Source organism: Cygnus atratus, chromosome 1 (assembly GCF_013377495.2).
Source record: "Cygnus atratus isolate AKBS03 ecotype Queensland, Australia chromosome 1, CAtr_DNAZoo_HiC_assembly, whole genome shotgun sequence".
Classification (NCBI taxonomy): domain Eukaryota; kingdom Metazoa; phylum Chordata; class Aves; order Anseriformes; family Anatidae; genus Cygnus; species Cygnus atratus.
The window spans coordinates 120,690,856-120,712,356 of record NC_066362.1 but is presented as its reverse complement, the minus strand read 5'-3'; the positions used below and the strand labels follow the sequence as shown (position 1 = coordinate 120,712,356).

The following is a 21,501-nucleotide window of genomic DNA, read 5'->3' as shown; positions in this document are numbered from 1 at the left end:
GGTCATTTATTAGGCATTTTGAAGGAAGTAGCTATTTCTTCCCTTATTCCTTACTCAAGATCTCTCCTTTTATGCTGTATTCCATAATATTGCTCCAACTATAATTAATTTATGCAACATGCTCAGAAAATAAAGATATAATTAAAACAGGAAACAAACAACATATTTGCCACTCTGTCATTCCACAGGCTTAGCAAAGTGTGTATGTACAGAGACTATATACTACCATGCTCAATTTCTGTCCTCTGGTGTTGAGGATTACCACTTAACAAGACCATCATTTCCAATGACAGTTTAATAGCTTTTTATTTGTACAAAAAAAAAAAAAAAAAAAAAATTCCCAGCATGAAAGTCTGTTCTGTATAAAGCTGGTTTCAACATTATTATGTCAGAACATAGGCTTTCCCATTTTTCTAAATCTTAGCCTGCAACCTCTATTTTGTATTTAGATGCAGATGGCATATGTGTTGAAATTTAATGCAGCTATTGTGGTTTGCAGTGTATTTCACCAGCCAGTAATGGGCAGTTTCTAAATTCCAGGGAACATGCTTTGTGTGTATGTCTGTGCAGAGGAGGGGCGCGGGAGGTAGCTGTTGACTGAAATCTATTTTCTGGTAGATTGCCCACAACAGCATTATTTTACAGAGCTCCTTACTGTTACCACACTGTATGGTCACCCAGATCAGAAGGCTAAGTGAAAGGCTGGTAAGCCACCACTGAGGCAAACACTGTTGCAATTCATAGTAAATGTCCTTGTAGGCTCAGGAACGTTAATGTGCTACATACTGCAGTGAGGCCAGGACATCCAAATAGCTTGAAACTATTACAACAAGTTAAAAATTGCCCACTGGTAACTATTTAAAGGTCATTAGTTACTTTTTATTTATAGCACATGTATTCAGCTAGAAGAAATGTGGTACTACATTGTTGGCCATAAAGGGAGAAGTTGGACAAGTTCTAAAAAGAGATCAAACCCTGATCCAGATTCTCAATTAAAGTCAAGTGAATTATATGCACTTACTTCAGCAGAGGAAATTTCATAAAGTGCAGAAGACTGTGTGTCAGAGCAAGAGTTAACTGATGAACCATTATTTGTGTGCGCTTGTCCAAATATTCAAGAACTTGGTTGAACAAAATAATAAAAAACCTGCCCATGAAGTGTTGATTTCAAGTGCTATCTCACTTTTTCACAAAATTCACCCTCTTCTTCCCCTCAGGAAAAATGAAACTGCAAAAATAATAGATACAATGACAGCAATGGATACCCTGCTTCCACCTTTAAAACCAATATACGTGCCCTCACAGGTAACTTCACCCACAAGGTGAAGGAAAAGGAAAAGGACTTTTTTTTTGTTTTTGTTTTCCCTAAAGATTAATAATAGGAAACAGCTAAGTGATGCATTTACTATGGTCACACCCCTGAAGGGCAAATTGCTTTGTTCTCCCAACAATCAAAAAGTTCTATGATTCTTCTTGCTTCCATCATTAATTCGTCAATGTTCTGGTTTTCATATATACACACCGTTTAGTAATAGGTTCCTGTTTAAACAAACAGGCTCAAGGAGGGGAAAAAAGAGCAAACAAAAACACCTTGAGGTTTTAAGTTTATAAGCGGAAGGAAAGGATTAACAGGCTGCCCAGGGCCGTAGGAAACTGAAAATACCTTATCAATTTTACATGGTTGACTTATTGTGCTTTACAGGCTTTTTTTGTCATATAATCCCATGGTGTACAGAAAATTCTTTTCTAGTCTGTTCGGACACAAGTAGAGGAAAAAAATAAGAAAAGGACTAAGAACAAAGTAAGATATAGGATGAAGGAGAACTGAGAGAAAGTATCAAAACAACAGTTAAAAAAAAAAAGTAAAACAAGCTTTATACAGTCCATATGGTTTAACACTCATTTATAATTTTTAATAACAGAAATAAATACTGGAAACATTTGCTCAACTGTATTTGCATTTTTTATTGTAAAGGTCAAAGAGGTGTATAACGGTTTTGCAAAGAGAAAAAAAAGTAACTGTAATAAGGTCTATCACTTACTACACTGCTCTGTAACACTAAACCAAAGAGCAATGAACTGTACTTTTGGAAACTCTAAGGAATTGCCTTTTATAGCAGAAAGGTCAAAACTCAACTTGGAAGAGCAGCTATTAAGTTACATGGCCTTTATGTGTCGTTCACAGTTTGCCAGTGAATTTGCAGGAATTTTTGCCCCGGGGTACAGACCTGCTCCCTTTCAGTGTCTAAGTAGGAGAACCCAATCCCTTTGCACATAATCCCGTCTATTACACTCAGTCTTTCAAGTGTATTTCCATGCTTTTGTATGTATCTATACCTATTCAAAACAAATGGAAGCCTATTTCAGAAGTGCTCCCCTGCTCATCTTGGAAGGCAGATGACACAAGCGTAAGCACACAGCAGATCTGGGTGAGGGCAGCTGACATGCATGTGGCAGATGCCCCATCCTTTACCTGCTTTGTGAAAGCACTTTCAGTCCACTGGAAAGCTCTCTGAAGTTGAATGAGATGGCAGAAGGGGTGGTGATAAAAGAGCTGCACTGAGAATGTCATCTATTTAAGCTGCACACAGAACATCGACATTTGTCTAAGAGGCAGCACCAAGATAGTGTTTCACAAGGCTGGTCAGCCAGGGATGGCCACACTCTTTTTCTGCCAGGCCAGAGCAGCTTGGACATCCACACAGAGAGGCTTTCTATGCTTGGGCAGGGGACAGTTGGGAACTTCAGTGCTACATTCAGCAAAGTATTGCTTGACACATACCTGAGAGCAGTTTCTCTGATCTTTCCCCACGTTCCATCCAAGGCACATGAATGAAATAAAATCCTCCACACCTCCCTGACAAGTCCACCTACATGCTTCTTTCAGAGTAAATCATGGGCAAAACAGGCAAGGCTTTGATCAGTGAATTTGAGGTAGAGGTATAATACCCATCAGCTTTTGTGAAGCCAACATTCAATGTACGTAATAAATTTAAGAGAAAATTGAGTTTAAAGGTAGAAAGAAGAGAGCTTCTGTCCCATTAACACCAAAACTACATGACAGAAGAATCTGCCTCCCCCACTGAACGTAAATCTCATTAAATCAGCATTTCTGGAGACCACCTACTTAAACCGAAGTGGTACAGCAATGTTCTTGGTCACGTCCTTTAACCAGCTCAGGGCTAGATGGCAGGTGCTGTTCCCAGGCAGGTTCATGGGGGAATCTCATTCACAGTTACAGGTTTGGACCCTCCCTGGGAAATTGGTAATGACAGAAGATGGGGTTTCAGAAGGGAAATGCTTCACAGCAGTCATTACTCAACCACTCTGGACCAAGAGTAAAATTATTTCTTTACTCTAGGCGAAAACCAAGGCAACTGCTGACATTTTTGTGGCAAACATTGTAACTATAATTTCTGCCAAATGGGAATGTTCATCCATCTGGCTCATTAGGAGTCTGTGCTCCAGTTAGTCCAGGTCAAATCTGTCTTATTTGTGTGCAGTGGAAACTATTTTCAGAAGGCCTGTACAAGGCCCGCAGATCGAGAAAAAGACCTATGCAGAGCTTGGGGCATAATCACTGTTCAACAAAAAAATAGAACCTTCTGCCATAAGTACCAGTAAATAACATGATCTAAATGTGTCAGGGCTCATTCTTGATCATATTACTAGGTACAGATTTTTTTTTTTTTTTTTATGCTAGAATATGTGTTCTTTATATGTATAATTGAGGAAAAAAAATAATAAAAAACAAAACAAAAAACCCTCCAGGTTGTGGAAAAAAAAAAGAAAAAAAAAAGAATAATCAAATCAAAATAAATAATAGTTTTCAAGGATAATATTTTCATTCAATTGATGAGTTACAAGGACAACTGATAAGTTATAGGACTACCCAGACTTTCAGTGGTTTCCTTAGCAAATCTTCAGAGCTATATCTCTATTCTAAATTAAATATGCTTACATCATTCTTCCTAAAGCAAACATAGATTTGTAGAATAATATAGGTTGCAAGGAATCCTCAGAGGCCATCTGTCCCGATGCTGTGCTCGAATCAGGTCTCCCCTCAGAGCTACATCAAGTAGCTCAGGGCCATGTCCAGCTGAGTTCGGAACACCTCCAAGGGAGGAAACTCCACAGACCCTCTGGGCAACCTGCTCTAGTGCTCAGCTGGTGGCTTTCATCATAGTAAAAAAAAAATGTTCCTTGTACCTTGTCAAAATTTTTATTTTTGAAACCTGTTTCATCCTTTCCCTGTATACCCTTGAGAAGAGTTTAACTTAATTTTCCCCATAACTACCTATTAGGCAGCTGAAGACAGCAATTAGATTCCCCCCCCCCCCCAACAGCCTTTTCATGGCTAATTGGCACAGTAGTTTTACTTTCATCACTAGGGAGAGTACAGTTTCACACTCTGTACAGTTCCTACATGTTTTTGTAATGATGGGATTTTAGGTCTTTCTCCGTTTGCAACTAAATATGGACCTAGCAGTAAATAAAAGGGTGAGAGCATCCTACATTCACAGCATTTCTCTCTTACACATACAAATGCTTATACAAATACATATACATATATTACATGTATTACATATACATATATTATATTGTTAAATGTGCACAGAGTTACCTATGTTGTAGGTAACATCTCTAAAGATGTCTGAAGCAAACTCAGACATTGGTCAGGGAAACCACGAGTGGCAAAATAAAGTTTTAACTACAAAAACTGAATTACATATAACATTTAAGCTATAATGACAATAATAATAACACATTTTTGACATAACCCTTGAAACAATTCTACAAATTTTGAACAAAGCAAATACATCTGCGTTAACAGGAAAAGGGTGAATCCATACCTAGCAAGTGCATCTTCAAATCAGTTGTGGATTGAGATACACATGACCTCTGTGCAAATTTTCCTTAAGTTCAGTATTCTAAATCATAGAAATTATTATTTGTGAAAGGTTTTTTTGAGTCATTCATAGGGTAGTTACAAAGAAGGAGAAAGTGCTTCTATTTTAGAACCAGAACACTCTGTTACCAATGTATGTAAGAGAAACATACATGAATTAGTGGGAAGAAAAAAAAAAAAAAAGAAAAAAAAAAGACAAAGGGAATGATAATCTAGTGATACCTTATGGCCAAATCACACAGAACAAGGAACACGTCAAAAGAAATAATTTCTTTGTTGGCTTTGAGTAGAGACTGGTTGCCTGCCTCCCAGAAGCCAATTCTTCAAGGCAGTCAAGCCCTGAAGTGTGCTGGCAAGGCCAGTGAGCCTCACTCTCTAGCCAAGATGTTGAAATAGCCAAGAAAGATCCTTACTGGGTGATGTTGCAGTTTTTGCTTGTTTGTTAGTTTGTTTGTTTTCCTCATTGTAACTAATTGCCATTGTGGAGAAACTTATTATTATGCATGTATACCAAGCACAGTGATCTTTGAATAGCAAAATTATTATCCAAGGGTGAACCGGGAAATTCCCGCATCTTGTCCACAGCAGGCTTGCAGGTTCTCAAGAGTTTAAAGGAACTGCAGCACAGAGTTGCAAGAACTTAATTGGAGACAAATAACAGTAATTTTGAACAGGCAATGAGGTCACCCTCTCTGCAAGCACAAGACAAGAAGGAGAGAAAATCATCCCAGAAATTCTTCACAGTATGACTCAATTCAAAGTTGTTATCAAAAGAAATCTTTGAACATGGCATTGTTGCACTAGACTTAGGCATATGAATTAGTAAATCAGAGAAGCTGCAGTCAGTCAAGTTTCATGGGAAATGGCCTGGGGAAAAGATTTGTAAGTGTATTAATATTTCATAGTATTGTAACACTAAATGCAGCATATATTAAATATGAAAATAGTACTAATTTTCCAACTTTCTCTAGGAAAACACACTACAAGATGTTTTCACTATACAGGAAAATGCAAGGATCATTATTTCTGATAAGATTGAAACACATCTTTTATCCCAGTTGAGGTTATGAATTGGATTCCCAGGAGAAAACCACATTTTTCTCTATCACCTGCTTGCTTCCTCAGCATCCAAGTAGCTAGCAATAAGAAGGACTAGGAATGCAGCAAGAGAAATTGAGAATCCCTACAGAAAAGAGACAGGAGTTTACAGGGATCAAGGAGGAATTAAAAATATATGGTCAGTCAGAGAGAATGATTTGGGAAGTAGAGATTTACTAGAAAAAAAAAATTGCCTCACAGCTGAAGACACTGGAATGTCTCCAAATCCGATTTTGAGGAAGAAGATGAGGAACAGTTGGACTTTCCCAACATGTTATGGGGAGTACTTAGCTTATTTTTCTTGGCTCAGAGGAGCCTCACCATAGAGTGAGAGACTTGTGTTCTTTGGAGATAAACAGCAAAGTACTATAGGTGAGAACAGTCATTTTCACAGATCAAGAGGCAATATTATCTATACCATGGAAATAAAATCCACGGTAACTCCTGCTTGTTGCTTGATGATTACGGCTCCAGAGAGGATAGTCTTTTGTTTTGTTTTGTTCTGGTGTTAGCTTTCTAAAGCAGCAAGGGAGTAAGATCCTTTCAGACAGTGAGAAGGGATTAGTGTATCTTGCCAATGATTTGGGGTCAAGCCTGGCAGTGTAACTGCTGGGATGGTTCTTAGCAGTAATGAGGAAGCTCTCTGAAAAAAGGAACAGAAGGATTCAATATCAGTGGCCACACCAATTCGTATTACTACTTCAAAAACTTCAAGTTACTGACAATAAAGAGAGTGAAGAAAGAGACTGAGCAGGACATGTGCCAGTGGTCCCCTTACCTGCTGAGAAAGGTAATCAATCTCCTTTCAACTTTCCCAGATTTTCGTGCTAAGCAGTAAAAGGTCCCAAAACTTCTTTTATACAAACTATGCAAAAACTGACTCCAGATTTCTGGGGAGGTGGGAGGAAAGGGGCACAGGGAGAACCGTGACAATACATTAGCATGAGAGACCCAGAGCCACATAGTTGGCAGGGTGGTTTGGCAAGGGCACTGCTATCTGAACAATGAATAATAGGGCCAGCACCGGGACGACTGCCGCGGACGGGGCCCCCGTGAAACTGCAGCATTCCTTTCTTCCCTCGGTCAAGTCTCCAATGAATGTATCTCTGTTTCAAGAGTGCGTGGGTCTGATAGGCTGTGGCTTTATCCCAAATCACAGTGGCAGCACTCCCTCCATGGCTCACAGTCTCTGGTGGAGAAGGTGGATGTGTCCTAACCCAGGTGGATGCAGCAGGCACAGAGACCTGAAGGCAGTGCAGCAATGACATGTCTGGAAAAGCACCACAGCCACCTAAAGGCTCCTCGTGAGTACTGGTGTCTATGGAGGCTTCTCCTCTGAACGTGAATGAGAAAAAGCAAGCTTATACCAAGTCCTGCCTATCCACAAAACAGGTGAGAGTTGAAGATGTATAATACAGATGTCCCAGCTAGCTAAGAAAACTAAACTGAAACTTTTGTTTTGCAAGCAAATTCTAAATTAACTTAGGCTGTGATGAGTTAGATCCATTACATTTTATGCACAATCTGTAATTTATGTCATGCTGCATCAACCGAGCATATGGTTTACTCTAGACAGAGAACAAGATGATTTAGACTACACATAGACCTCCTGAAGCAACATACAACAGACCTGTCATGCTGGGAAGGGAAGAATTGGGAAGGGCTCTGAGCTAGAAACCTGGGTTTTCTCGTGCTGATTATCACACTCACTTTGTGAAAGCTGTAACTCCAGCAGCAAGGTCTTGCAAACCTACCTGGTAACCAGTGTGAAAAGACAGTGACAAACATGTAGGTGAGAAATAAAGACAGCTAAAATATCCCCCCATATTTACTATTCCCATATTTACTATTCCTACTTGTATTTCTTTAAGGTCTTCTGCACCTTACTTTCTCATGCAAGCTTCTTGCAAATGTGCATTATTTTGGTATAGCTCCATGGTTGCCACCTCCTGCTCACATCTCTACTCCTTCCTCAAGCCTCTCTGGCTGCATTCTGTCCACCTGCTTTCCTCCCTCTAACCCACACATTCCCACATGGCTTCATACAGCCTCCCTGTTTCTGTTTTTCCATCAGTTTCTACTGTCTCCAAAACACCCTACTCTTTGAAGGGCATCCACCATTTACCATAACATTTATTTCCAAGTGGAAGGTCCTGCATCTGGGCTGGGACAATCCCAAGCACAAATACAGGCTGGGTGGAGAATGGATTGAGAGCAGCCCTGAGGAGAAGGACCTGTGGGTGTTGGTTGATGAGAAGCTCGACTTGAGCTGGCAATGTGTGCTTGCAGCCAAGAAATACATCTCCTGGGCCGCATCAAAAGAAGCATGGCCAGCAGGTGGATCTCTCCCTCTTCTTTGATATCTTATGATACCTCACCTGGAGCACTGTGTCCAGCTCTGGGGCCCCCAGCACAACAAGGACATGGACCTATTACCCTATTAGAACGAGTCCAGAGGACGGCCACAAAGATGATCAAATGCCTGGAGCACCTCTCCTATGAAGACAGGCTGAGGGAGTTGGGGTTGTTCAGCCTAGAGAAGAGAAGGCTCAAGGCAGACCTTATAGTGGCCTTTCAGTACTTAAAGGGGGCCCGCAGGAGAGCTGGGGAGGGACTCTTTGTCAGGGTGTGTAGGGATAGGACAAGGAGTAATGGTTTTAAACTAAAAGAGGGTAGATTTAGATTAGGCATTGCAAAGAAATTCTTCGCTGTAAGGGTAGTGAGGCACTGGAACAGGTTGCCCAGAGAAGCTGTTGATGTCCCATCCCTGGAGGTGTTCAAGGCCAGGCTGGATGGGGCTTGGAGCAACCTGGTCTAGTGGGAGGTGTCCATGCCCATAGCAGCGGGGGTGGAATTAGATGGTCTTTAAGGCCCTTTCCAACCCAAACCATTCTATGATTCTATGATTTGCATCATCAAAACAAGTTCTTGTAATTGTTTTTGTAAATCTAGGATGCTAGCTGTGGTAGCACCAGAAACAAGGGATTCGCTGATTTTCTGGTGCATTTCTGATTGTCTAACAGCACTGACATTTTTGTCTATTAAAAATGATAATGATATTGTTAATAGTTAGGGCCCTATGAAAAGGTTTCTCTGCATGAAGTCAGGCTTGAGTGTTACACTTAATCTGCAGTTACATTTTAAATTGCATTTATATTACAGCTTAATTGAAGTGTGCATATGATTTCCTACAAATAGTGCTTTCAATTGTTATATCAATATTAATTATGATTTGTACATTCATTTCACATAGATTATGATAGTGTTAGATTATTAATTTATTTGAATTATAGTGGAGTAAACTATATACTGACATAAACCAAATTGATGTCATTTTCCCTTTTTTTCCTCATAAACATCCATTTTGAAAAATTTTCTCCAATATATGCATCTTGTTACTGAGTTGTTGTTATAATTATTAAAATATCTTCTTTTCATTCCCTACCTTATCATGTTACCATGTACCTTGTGATACCCTTCAAAATAACTAGATCTTTTCACAATTGTCATAATAGCTAATAACTGTGACCACTATCATGCAGGGTGCTTGATGCTTCACAGACTCATCCCTGGGTCTCTCCTCTTTCCTGCAACATCGTTGATTGTTCCCAGCCAGGAGCCCTGGCCACAGTAATGACAACTTCTCTTTCATACAGAAAAAAATGTTCTTACTGTCTTCTGCCAACCTAATTTCACTATTCACGTTCATCTACACAAACAAACAAACAAAACAAACCTTTTTTTTTTTTTTTTTTTTTTTTTCTTACAATGATTACAAATTCAGAATCATGTTCTGGCCTCAGGATTTTGCACAGTATATTGGCAATTAATAGCCAATTAACATTTGTAGACTCATTAACTGTGGTATATATCTACAAAGCAAACAGTTGAGACATTCATTTTTATTTCAAACTGTATGCTCCAGACAGTATAAAATATGGAGTACATTGAAAACTCTCAGCATATTCTGAAGTCAGGTACAACTTCCCAAGAGTGCATTCTCACTAAAAGAAACTGACAACGAAAAAAATCCAGGGATTTTTACAGTGTAGAAAACAAACAACAGTAATCTCTGGTGTTTATTAGGAAAAGGCCTCGGGCAACTATTCCAGTGTTGTGCTGTTTCTGCATGAGAAAGAAATACACGATTTCTAAAAGCAACTTCTCATGAATGGGTGCAGCTGTGGATATAGCTGTAGACCAAGAAATAGCCTTCAGAGTTTGCAAATTAGAATACAAAGGATTATAATAAAATAAAATAGATCAAAGAGAGGATGCAAATTCACAGGCTGCAAAACTGAAACAGAATATAACTTGAAAGAAGTAGGATCAACTTAAGGAATCCTGGAAGCTGTGACATACAGTATATTTTCTTTTTGGCTTAAAAATACCCTCTCCCTGAATTAAAAACTGCTGTATAGAAGTCCATCTTCCAAATAAAGAGTACTCAGGTTTCTCAGGTTCCCAGATGGGAGCCCTTCCCACTAGAAGACTTCTGATTGATTTCTTATTCTAAATCCACATTTCAGATCCTGCAGGTAAAGAAAAACTCACTTCAAGTATTTTATGTTAAATTCCAAAAAGTTCCAAGTAAAATACTGACCATTTTTGGGAAGATCATGTTACCACACAGACAGCATTTAGTGTGCTACAAATTCACATAATTGCAGGGCATGCTATTTAATAGTTTAAGCAGCAGCTAAATCTCTCTCTTTTTTTTTTTTTTTCTTCTTTTTTTTTTTTTTTTTTTCCCCTGCACTTTAATGATTTCCAATTAAAAATACAGTTTATAATTTAGGTGCATCACCAGCAGGTGGAGGGTGGAGGGTGGATCCTTCCTTTCCCTGGTCAGACACATCCAGTGCTGAGTCTGGGGCTGGGCTTCCCAGTGCAGGAGAGACATGACCTTACGGGACAGAGTCCAGTGAAGGGCCATGGAGATGATTAATGGACTGGAACATCTCTCCATTGAAGAGAGGTTGAGAAACCTGGGACTGTTCAGATGAAAAAGTTCAGTGGGATCTTATCAATGTGTATAAATACTTGATTGGTAGGACTAGAGAAGACAGACCCACACTCTTCTCCTTGGGGCCCACTGACAGGCGAGAAACAATGGGCATACATGGAAATACAGGACATTTCACATAAAAATAGTAAGGAAAAAAAAATACTGTGAGGGTGGCTACACCCTGGAACAGGCTGTGCAGAGAGACTGTGGAGTCTCCATCCTTGGAGATATCTGAAACCTGAGTCAACATGGCCCTGAGCAAACTGTCCTCACTGACCCTGCTCGGAGCAGGGAATTTGGACTAGATGATCTCCAGCAGTGCCTTCCAGACTCAGCTGGGCTGTGACTCTGTGAAGTTTCATCAGTTTATAGGCTGAGCAACAGCTTCTGGAAGCATTCCAAGACAGCCACCACACCTCTTAGGAGCTTCTCATTGGTCACAAAGCTCCACAGACTGACTTATGGCACAAGGAGAAACCGAATTCCCTGGCTACTGTTTAGGGTCAAGATGCTTTTCACTTTCTAGATAAGAATTTCCCATGTAAGAGGCAAAAAAACCCTCTGTGCCTACAACAGGTAGATTTAGGGAAAAAAAAACTCTGGCCACATTTGGAACAAGTCCTTGTTCAAACCACATCCTTTCCTCAGTTACGGGGAGGATTACAGGTCAAGTAAACTTGCTTCACATTTCCCTACAACAAATCACGAGAAAAAATTAATCAATTCAGCAGTAGCAACAGCTGGGAAGACTTGGCAAAATGACTGTTAAGTCAGCTTAAGATAATATGCAAAAATTAGCAAGCCTTCTTGGAGGAGGAAAGAGCTTATTTAAAGCAGCTAAAGCAGTAAAGCAGTGGATGTGCATGACTCAGAGAAAGGGGAAAGCGGTAAAAGGACTAAAGAAGAAATAAAGAGAGCTGACAGCAGCATCAGTAAGAAGAGTTTGTGCTTCACAATTCAGCAGCTCTTCCCCAAGAAGACTAGGTTTGTTGTTACAGGACAGAATGGTGAACATCTAGAATCATTTAGTTTGTTTCAGAACATAACATGCTTCCAGTTACAGCTTTTCGCACAGTTGAGTAACAGCTTTAAGCTAGTCACTGTGCTAAAAATAGAAGGATTTGAGGATTGATTCTGAATAGACTTGCCTTCCTTTGGACAGGAAGTAGAGATAGACTACATAATCTAACAGATTTCTCTCAGCAAAATGCTGCCCCAATTTACAGTCTCTTAAGCTTTCATTATTCAGGTGGGAAATATCACTTCATTGGGGATATCTTTTACTCCAAATAGACTAATAAGGTGTAATTAGGTACAAATTCAACTTTTAGGCTCTATATAAAGATGAAGGGACTGATTAAAGCAACACCTTTTAAATTTAAATCAGTATCACAGAGCCATCCTGTATCATTCAGTTACAAGGATGTCGATATCACAGAATCTTAAACAATTAAAGGAAAATATTTAAAATTCAGATTTGTGATGATTTCTTATGCTTACAAAGCTTCTTTTCCCATCAAGTGTTTTACATTCTACTGTGAGATATCTGCTCCTTAAGTTCACCATTTATTTCATAGTATTATGTTTCTCCCCTTGCTCTGTTAGAGCTTCCAGAACTTTTTTTTTTTTTTTTTTAATTGTTAGGAAGAACACTATAATGCACTTGTCCTTTACAGATTACTATAAAAGGAATTGTTCTCATGTTGGCAAGAAAACAAGAATTCCTTTTTGTGAAAAGTTACTTGGCTTCACCTTTGGTTTCCATTTGACATCCAATGCAACTGAAGCTTTTCTCCTCTGCAAACAGAGTATAAGCAGAGCAAACACTTTAATCTGGATCTTCTACATTTTTGGAGAGTGAGTAACCATCAGTCTACCAAGCATTTATAAATGTGGCCTTAGAATTTGGTGTAAAAATGTGGTGTAAAAAGGGTGGGGCAGGGAATAAGCATTAAATATGTACTAAATCATATGGTAAGAAGGTTGACTGCAAATCATGTCAAAATTAATATATATATATATATATATGTACACACAGTTGTCTTCCTGAAGTCCAGTGCAAAATACTAATTCTTTTGGGGCTGCTAACAATCTTCACAACACAAAAAAGTGTAAACTGAGTTCATCTGAATAAGTACAGCTACTTGCAAATTCACAATCGGTTCATCACAGATTAGCACCTTCTGAGTTTCTTCCCCTTCTTTTCAATGAGGTGTTTACAGATCCCCTTTTAAACTGGGCAGGATCACTGCCCCGGAGGTCATCCCGTCTTGGTCTCTGTAGCAAGGAGTGCGGCCTTCCCTCTCACTCCTTGTCCTCAACAGACGTCCTCATGTTTTCCTTGCAAGTTGATCAACTTTGGGATAGGTTAGACAGCCAGGAAGGGCTGGGGAGCTGGCTGAGGCTTTGTAAGCCCAGGAATGCTGCAGGGTAACTGTATGTCTAACAGTATTTTCTCTGTACCAAGGAAATGGGCACAAATTTTCTCACATCTTCAGCATCACCCATTTATATCAGAATGCCTCCTAGGTTCCTATCAGCTTATTTTCAGTGTCCATCATCCAGACACTCCACAAGATGCTCCTTAAGACCTCTAAAAATGCTAACTATATAATGTTACCAACATTTTAGAAGATATAGTGCCTGCATTAATTTTCTACCACCTTAGCAACAGCTGGGAAGCTCTGAACTTTGTTCAGAGAGAAAATAATTCATGAATAGTCTTTTCCAAAGAGAAAAGTAGAATAAAGAAAAGAAAAGAAAAGAAAAGAAAAGAAAAGAAAAGAAAAGAAAAGAAAAAAGAAAAGAAAGAGAGAATGAAGAGAATGAGAGAACAAGGTGAAGTGAACTACTGAAATATTTGTATGTGATGAGCAGAAAGAGGCTTGGAGGCAGGACAGATGGGCAGAAAAGCCGGAGTTCTCCACAAGCCTTCTGATATGTACACCATCAGCAGGGTGCTAGCTGGGTCAAAGCAGTAATAGGTCTCGCTACAGAAGTGTCTCTTATGAGAAGCTTGCACATGGTTAGGTACAATAAAGAAATCCTCCTTTCTTTCCTCTCACTGTTCCCCCACCCGTTTGGTGTTTCTCTTCCTCTCCTGCGTCTGCAGTCCATGACCTTCACAAGACACCTATGCTCTGACAGCAGGCTGCAAGCCCCCAAGGACCGGCACGGCTTTCTGGGAGAGAAAACTGTTGCCTTGCTCCGAATCCAATCAAAACCTGAATGTGCCAAGTGAAAAATAAACCAAGGACATCATTATTCTGTCTCATTGTGATTTGGCTTGCCTTCAAATCACATACCCGGTATATCTGAAATAGCAGCAACGCCTCCATTAGCCGAGCCTTCCAGCACTTTAATCAAAGTATTTTTCAGAATAAAGAGGCAGAAATGTCAAATTCCAATCACCCTTTAAATTCCTCCAATCCCCTGCGCTACACAAAACTCAAAGCCACACGCCTGGACAATCTGCCTCACAGAGAAGTGTGCGTGCGTGCAGACGCTCAGACAGAGGCGGCAGGCAGACATTTTGGAAGGTGGCAAACCCCCATGGGGGGCGGCAAGCGGGCAGGCTCCCAGATGGGCATCGAAAGCCCAAGGTCAGCAGAAACCCAGCCCCAGTCCCCCTAGTGATGGCAACCTCCACGCTTTGCAAGACATACGTGCTAGCTGTCTTCCTGAAGAACAACACCGCGAAGCTAGCCCAGTGCACACTGCAAGGAAATGCCGGCCTGCCTTCTTTTTAAGTTTATATTAAGCATATCAGATACTGGGTTTGCTATTTTTATAGGGATGCTTTTGGAGGGCGAGAGACCCACAGCTTTCTCAGACCTTAATGACAGCCAGAGAAATAAAGTGGTCGAAAGAAGCAGGCGCAGAGGGTTTGATGAGCCTGACTGAAACTGACGTAGACGGCGCGCTCTTGTTCCATGGCATTTATGATCCCACCAGGTCCCCGGAGATTTCCTTGGATCTTTTAGCAAAGGCAGGGTAAGCAAAATGGTTTGGTTTGCATCCTCATTTAGATCATATCTGTATGCATCATAGAGTTTCAGGCTACAAACAGCAGATGTTATTCTTTCTCCTTTTTTTTTTTTCTTTAAAAAGGAATTCCCAAGTGTAAAACATAGCAAAATACTGCAGAAAACGAACCACCCTTAAGACTTACATACTTTTGCAACGTCTTCTATGAGGAAGCTTTTATAACTATCATTTTTTGACTTGTATCATGTGAATTTATCAGTTGTAGATGATGACCCTTTAAAAATACTTCTAAGAAATGTGCTATCTTAATCATTGTCTTATAAGCACATACTCAAAATTACAAGAACGTACCCTTTTGCTTGAACAAGAGTATTTCTTCTACACATGCTTGCACTATTTACAAACAGTATTTTGCCTTTAGGAATAAAAGACTGCAAATGATAAAAAATAAGCTTATAAATATAGACTATTTACAAAACACAGAGAGAGAAAGGAACAAAAACCTCCCAGAAATTATCAGCCTCGTGCTCTAAATAACAAACATAGATTGAAATAGGACTTGCAATCAGAACCAAGCAAGACTATGATTCTTAAAACTCAGCCTATCTGTCCTTCAAAACACATCATCATTTTTTTTTCCAATTTGTTGCACATGCAGCAAGTAACCCAGAGTGCAAGGCTTTGTGGTACCTGCAGTGAGTACCGTGAACCAAAACAAACATCTCTGCTCCACATTTTTTCCTAGGAAGATGAACGAGTGTGTTCTCCGGCACAGCCCAGCTGGCAAGCCTCTCTGCAAAGCCACAGTCTGCTAACCATTATTTCTGCTTTCCATAAAGCTCAGTCTTTGATAAGGCACAATTATTTAAAATTCCCGGTGCTGTTCTGCCTCCCCTAACAGTGATACGGTATTATTGCAAGTGCACTCTCCTCAACAGAACTGTAATGCTATAAAGTTCTGCTAAATTTATCAGAGGCCTTTTCAGTGGTTAGCTATAACAGTACAATGGTTATCCTGCTAAATGATGATTAAGCTTTGGGGTAACATTTAATTGAAAATGTACTGCGAAAATCAACAAGTCAGCCTTTTCAAATCAAGGCTGCTTGGTTCACAATCCAGTTGAATGTGATTTTGTCTATCAGTAATTCATGACAAATATATATGAGCTTAATCCTGTTGCCTCTGGTGATCATGTAAAAATGCTTACCCTCTTCGGTAAATCTGAGGTTAAAATAATTTCACACTATTAGTTAAGGGTTAATCTTTCTCCTCTCCCCCTCCCTCAATATTTTACCTTTTCACTTATAAATAACTCTATCTGGTCAATAACTATACAGTAAACTATATTCTACTAGTAACATAAACAAATCTTTTTTCCTTAAAAAAAATAAAATATCAAAAATAACAAGGGGAGGCATTTTCACAAGATCCAAAGTTTCACGTGCACCGTGCTGCTGGACTCCTGCTCCCTGGCTGCAGTTCCCTGCCAGAGAGTGGCCCTGGAGCATGCGGGGTCTGGCTGCGATGCCCTAGGGCAGACTGGGGACCAGGGGTGAGGGGCAGACTCTGGACTGGAGCCAACAAGAGAGTAGGGGGACAGGCTTCACCATCAGTTCTTTCCTCACATCCACGACCTAAGGACATTTGCTTTTGTCCTCTTCCCACCTCACTGAGTTGTCTTGGGCCATGGCATGTCACGTGGCCCAGCAGGAAGAGTTAGGAAAGGTGAAGAACCTGATGTGTGCGTGCCTCGCCAGGATCATTCTGGAGCAGCTGTGTTAGTGCACATCAGACGAGCTCTCAGAGAGCATCCCTCTGTTTGGCTTCCTCCCAAAGGGATGCAGCGTGTGCACTCTGGGACAGCAACCAACACACAGCAATAAGCAGGGGCATCAGGGAATTCTCTTCAGGAATGAACTCCTTACCTGAGCTAAAACCTGAATCTAGATGGACCCCTGCTACAGTAACACTGGTAAGACAGTCCTTGTGGCCACTACATTTCAGGCAGGATTAGTTTCTTTTCTGCACTGCCCCTGCTTTGATGATTAATTCTATTTTTAGTCACCACTTTGTGCAAATCCAAGCAGAAAAAGGATGCCTGTGTGCAACTGAGAGCAGAATTTGGTTCCATTTGAGACCAAGGACACAGAAAGAGGATTATATCTGCCAGAAGAAGAAATACAGCATATGATACTGAATACCCTAGGGAGGGTGGCTTTTGAGATAAAGTTTACAGTAATCTCATCTTAATTAAAACCAAATGAAATTTACAGTATCTCATTTCCCTGCCACTTTATTATTTGGGGGTCCCTGTCAATGAACCTGTAGAAATCTAGGAAAAGATGGTCCCTGCCCCAAGGAGTTTCCAGTCTAACAGAGGCTGAACTACTCAGTAAACACTGAACGACTCAAGAAAGAAAAATAAAGCTCAAAGCAGGGAATAAATACCTCTGTGAAAGGTCATCCTCAACAGAAGTGAGAGAAAGCAGGAAAATGAGAACCTGCCTTTACTGCTGTGGCATGGGCATGGGGAGAGAAGAAAAGAAAAGGGCAGAGGTGGGTGTAGGGCTTGAGAGGGGACATTAAGAAATGAGAGAGGACAGATTTAAAAAAAAGAAAATCAGAGGTGTAAACGACTGCTCTCAGCTCTAAGAGCAAGCAGTTTTTGTCTGATACAGAGAAAGAAGCAAATCAAGTGCAGGAAAAAAGTGGGAGAAGTGACACATCTCAAGTGAAGGCTGGGGATAAATTTGAGAGGATTATTTTGGATACATTTGTAAAACAGTGCGGATATGGGCTTTCCTTTTTTAATGAAATGCGAGTATAAAAAACCTTCACAACATGATACCAAAATACATTGAAAAGAATGCCTTGTCCTTTAGAAGAGTCAGGATACAGGTGAGGAAATCAATTCAGCTAAATAATTCCCAAGAAGTGCTAGGACAGCTCCCTTTCAGTCTAGATATGAACGCAGTTAGACTCATATCTAGACATAATTTAGCAAGCGATTTAATGGCTCTTGTCATGAATGCTATTCAGCTGCTGGGTGCAACTCTGGTTTGCTATTCATATTTTTCAAAAGCTCTAACACAGCTATTTTTTTCTTTCTTTCACCTACTACGTTTCTCAGGGTGCAATTATAACTTCTGTGCTAAGCAGCAAAGATCTTTCACCCTTACTTAGCAAGCACCCACCCAACTTCCCTCGCAGCTCCCGCTCCTCCTCAAGGCTAGGGACAAGCAGCTGGGCTGATGTTGTGACTGCCTTCATGGTGAGGGAGTAGATGGAAAAAGGAAGATAACAAATCCTCCTTTTTCCTCTCAAAAGAGGACTGGCAGAAAAGGCTGGGCACTATGTCACTGGTTCTAGAATGGGATCTCTTGCCCACCAGGAGGAGAGTTCCTTAAGAAAACCCTATGACCGTGCTTCTTCCCAAGCCCACCCCCAGTATTTTCAGAAGTGATCTGCCTCCTAATTATTTAATATGTGATGATGCTGAACTCATAATTCTATCCCTTCTTGAACTGTCAGACTATGTCCAACAAGTAAAGGGTCCACTGCAGAGCCTCTCCTAGCAGCACAAAGCTGATTTAAGTCTTATTTGCTGCCCAAGAAAATGCAATTTGATTTCATTTTGAAAAAAACTAAACTATAGTATAAAACCATGCCTGCATGCTGGCATTTTCTGTTTTAAGCTTCTTTCTTGTCAAACACAACAAAATTTAACATTATTTTCAGGAAGTTTCATGAGAAGTGAGTGACCACACAGCCCATCATATGTTATTGGGGAAAATGACAGTGTGTATGGCTTCAGAAAAATAACAGAAAAGCAGGAATGCTATTACTATACAGACAGAGGACTAAGCTGAAAGTGGAAGAGCAAAAATAGATTATAAAGCAGGGGGTGGGGACCACAGATTAAGTCTGGACAATACTGACAGTTTGGATTTTTTTCAGCACAATCTGTTTTGGGAGCCTGGGTGGGAAAGGAAGAAGAAAGATTGTCTGGGAGTGTGGGAGATGGATTTTAAAACCCTCTCTCATTTTTTTATTCTTGGCTCTCTTCATTCTCTTACTCCTGGCATCATTTTTTTTTTTTCCTTGCTGCACATAAAGGATAGCTTTAAACTAACAAACAAGCGCGAGTCTGGAAAACATGCCTGCTCTTTTCTGGGAAGCGCATGGGAGAGATCAGCTGCTGCTCGCTTGGAGCAGAGCTGCCACCCCCTCCCTCCATTGCTACCAGACAGCTCAGTGATGAGAGAAGAGATCCCTTACTGCCTAAGCTAATATGAGGCACTGAAACTGCATATGCCATTAAAGTTCAAAGTAACTGATTAAGCCTTTGATGTGTTGCCAAATTATTATAACAATGACACTTCTTTTTTCCAGCTATATCGGTCTGTCTTCTCAATATTTATTTATTCTTTAACCCCACACTTTAATAAGTGGTCAACCTCAGGAAGAAATGCATTATTTTTATTCAAAGGAGAGCTGGGTACTGCTTCTGGAACACTGCTTTTATATATAACGTGCTGGACTTTACCCCCTAACAGAGACCACAAAGTTCTCTTTATTTCCCCCCCTCCCCGGTGCTCTCCTTATTTAGAAGACTCTGAAAGCAAACATCTAAAAATGCATGCTGTTAGTGGGCTGCGTAGCACTCTGCTGCTCTGTCAGGATGAATATTGGGATAGATCATGTCAGTCTGTTCGTACTTACAATCATCTTCCACTTCCTCATACCAAAGCACGTGAGCAGACATGAATCTCTCCACAAAACAGAGGAAAAAGAAAACAACAGCAAAGTGTTTCTTGGCAAAGTATATTCCCACTTTGCCGCTCCAGTCGCTGAATTAGGCTTGTCCCCGCAGAATGACACACGCGTCCCTGCATAAGCCCCGGCAAGTTTGCGGGGGAGCACGCAGCAAGAGCCCCGGCGGGATGCAGCTGACAGCCAGCAGGGTCCGTGCCGGGCACAGCAAGCTGGAGATCCTTGCTGCCACCCGGCCGGCACCGTAACTCATGCCCTGCTCTTTGGAGGCCCCTACATGTTTCAAATTCCAGGACCTGCGCAGAAGCAGCACTCCGCGCTTCCCTCAAAACAAAGTTGATTTCCCATAATAGGACAGCCCATGCACTCTACATATAAGGCTCTGCTTCCAGGGTGGCATGTGTAAGGGATTTAAATTATGTGTTAGGGCTTTCCAGCGAGCATTTAACACGGCGGAGTGGGGCGATGACATTTCCTGACCCCTTTGCCCAGCTGCCTGGAGCCCCCTATGGGCCAGATTTCCCCCTCCCCAGCAAATGACCCCTAGCCCATCCCCAGACAGAAGCCTCCCTATTTAGGAGAGGGGCGGCAGCTCTGTCCTTTTGGGATTGCAATTACTCTCCCAGTCAGGAGGAAAAAAAAAATGTTCTTTCCAAACTAACTGTGTAAATACAAACACAGGTTGTGGTAAGTCTGTACCTACTTACAGAAAAAAAACAAACCAAAACAAACCAATGACTTATATGTGACCTTTCCACCTTTCCACTTCCAACTAAACCACGCAAGTACTGCAGCTAGGCACAGCCCAGGAACAAGCTGCAGAAAACACAGTGCACGCAAGCACAGGAACATTCCTTAACTCCCAAATCCCAAAACCTCTGTGTCTCAAACAGGTGGGACCTGGGCTCACCCCCTCCCCTGCATCAGTCCCAAGGCTCTGGTTTCTCATGGTCCCGGACCCATAGTTTCTATGAGAAATTAAAAACAGGCATCCACATAATACTTTGGAACAGGACTGTGGCTCCTCCACACAAATCCAGACTTTTATATGGCTACTTTCTAGAGTATATATTTTGTACAGTACATATGGCCTGTAGAGATAGGTCACAAAGAATCATGTTATTAATTCAAGGCTTCATTTGAAAAATAATTTAAAATAATGTGCTTACTTTCTTCATTATTTTTTTTTAAATCTATCCCCCCCAAAATTGAAAAATATGTTATTCTACTTTAAAGACTAAGCACCCAGTCACGGTGATTACATGTTTGTAAGTAAATTCATGGATTATACAGAAAAATAAACACAAAAATAAAGTGCGTAATATACCTTTACGGCCACTGGCATTTTCTACATCAATAGTCAAATTAATACCCTGGAGAACCTGGAGGTACAGTACATGCCAACAGACTCCTACGGATTAATTTGCAGTCCACAGGAACTGCAAGTCATGAACTGATGTAGAAAATAATCTGTAGCAGAGCAGAGCACTCTGTGACAGCAGCAGCATTTTGATTATTTGAGGGAGAAGAAAATCAAGGAAACTTGGGAGAGGAACTGCTTATTGTGCAAAAGTTCTTTTAAAATGTTTACGGTCACCTTCGATAACTCATACTGCTAATAACTGAGGCCCAGCAATGTATGTAAGGACCAAGAGGAAAAGCCATCCTGAAGGTAGGTCCCTAATGCTGGAACTGTGACCCTCCTGACTCCTATTCATTTCAATC

General features: G+C 40.7%; 1 protein-coding gene across 1 annotated transcript in view; it reads right to left on the bottom strand.

Annotated features, from left to right (window-relative positions):
• Positions 1–20,087, bottom strand: part of DMD (dystrophin) — a 1,075,555-nt gene extending 1,055,468 nt beyond the window's left edge. The window contains 1 exon segment of the mRNA XM_035542302.2: positions 19,726–20,087. Within this exon segment, the coding sequence (XP_035398195.1) occupies positions 19,726–19,768 (43 nt within the window). The 5' untranslated portion in view covers positions 19,769–20,087.
• Between the last annotated feature and the right edge of the window lie 1,414 nt (positions 20,088–21,501).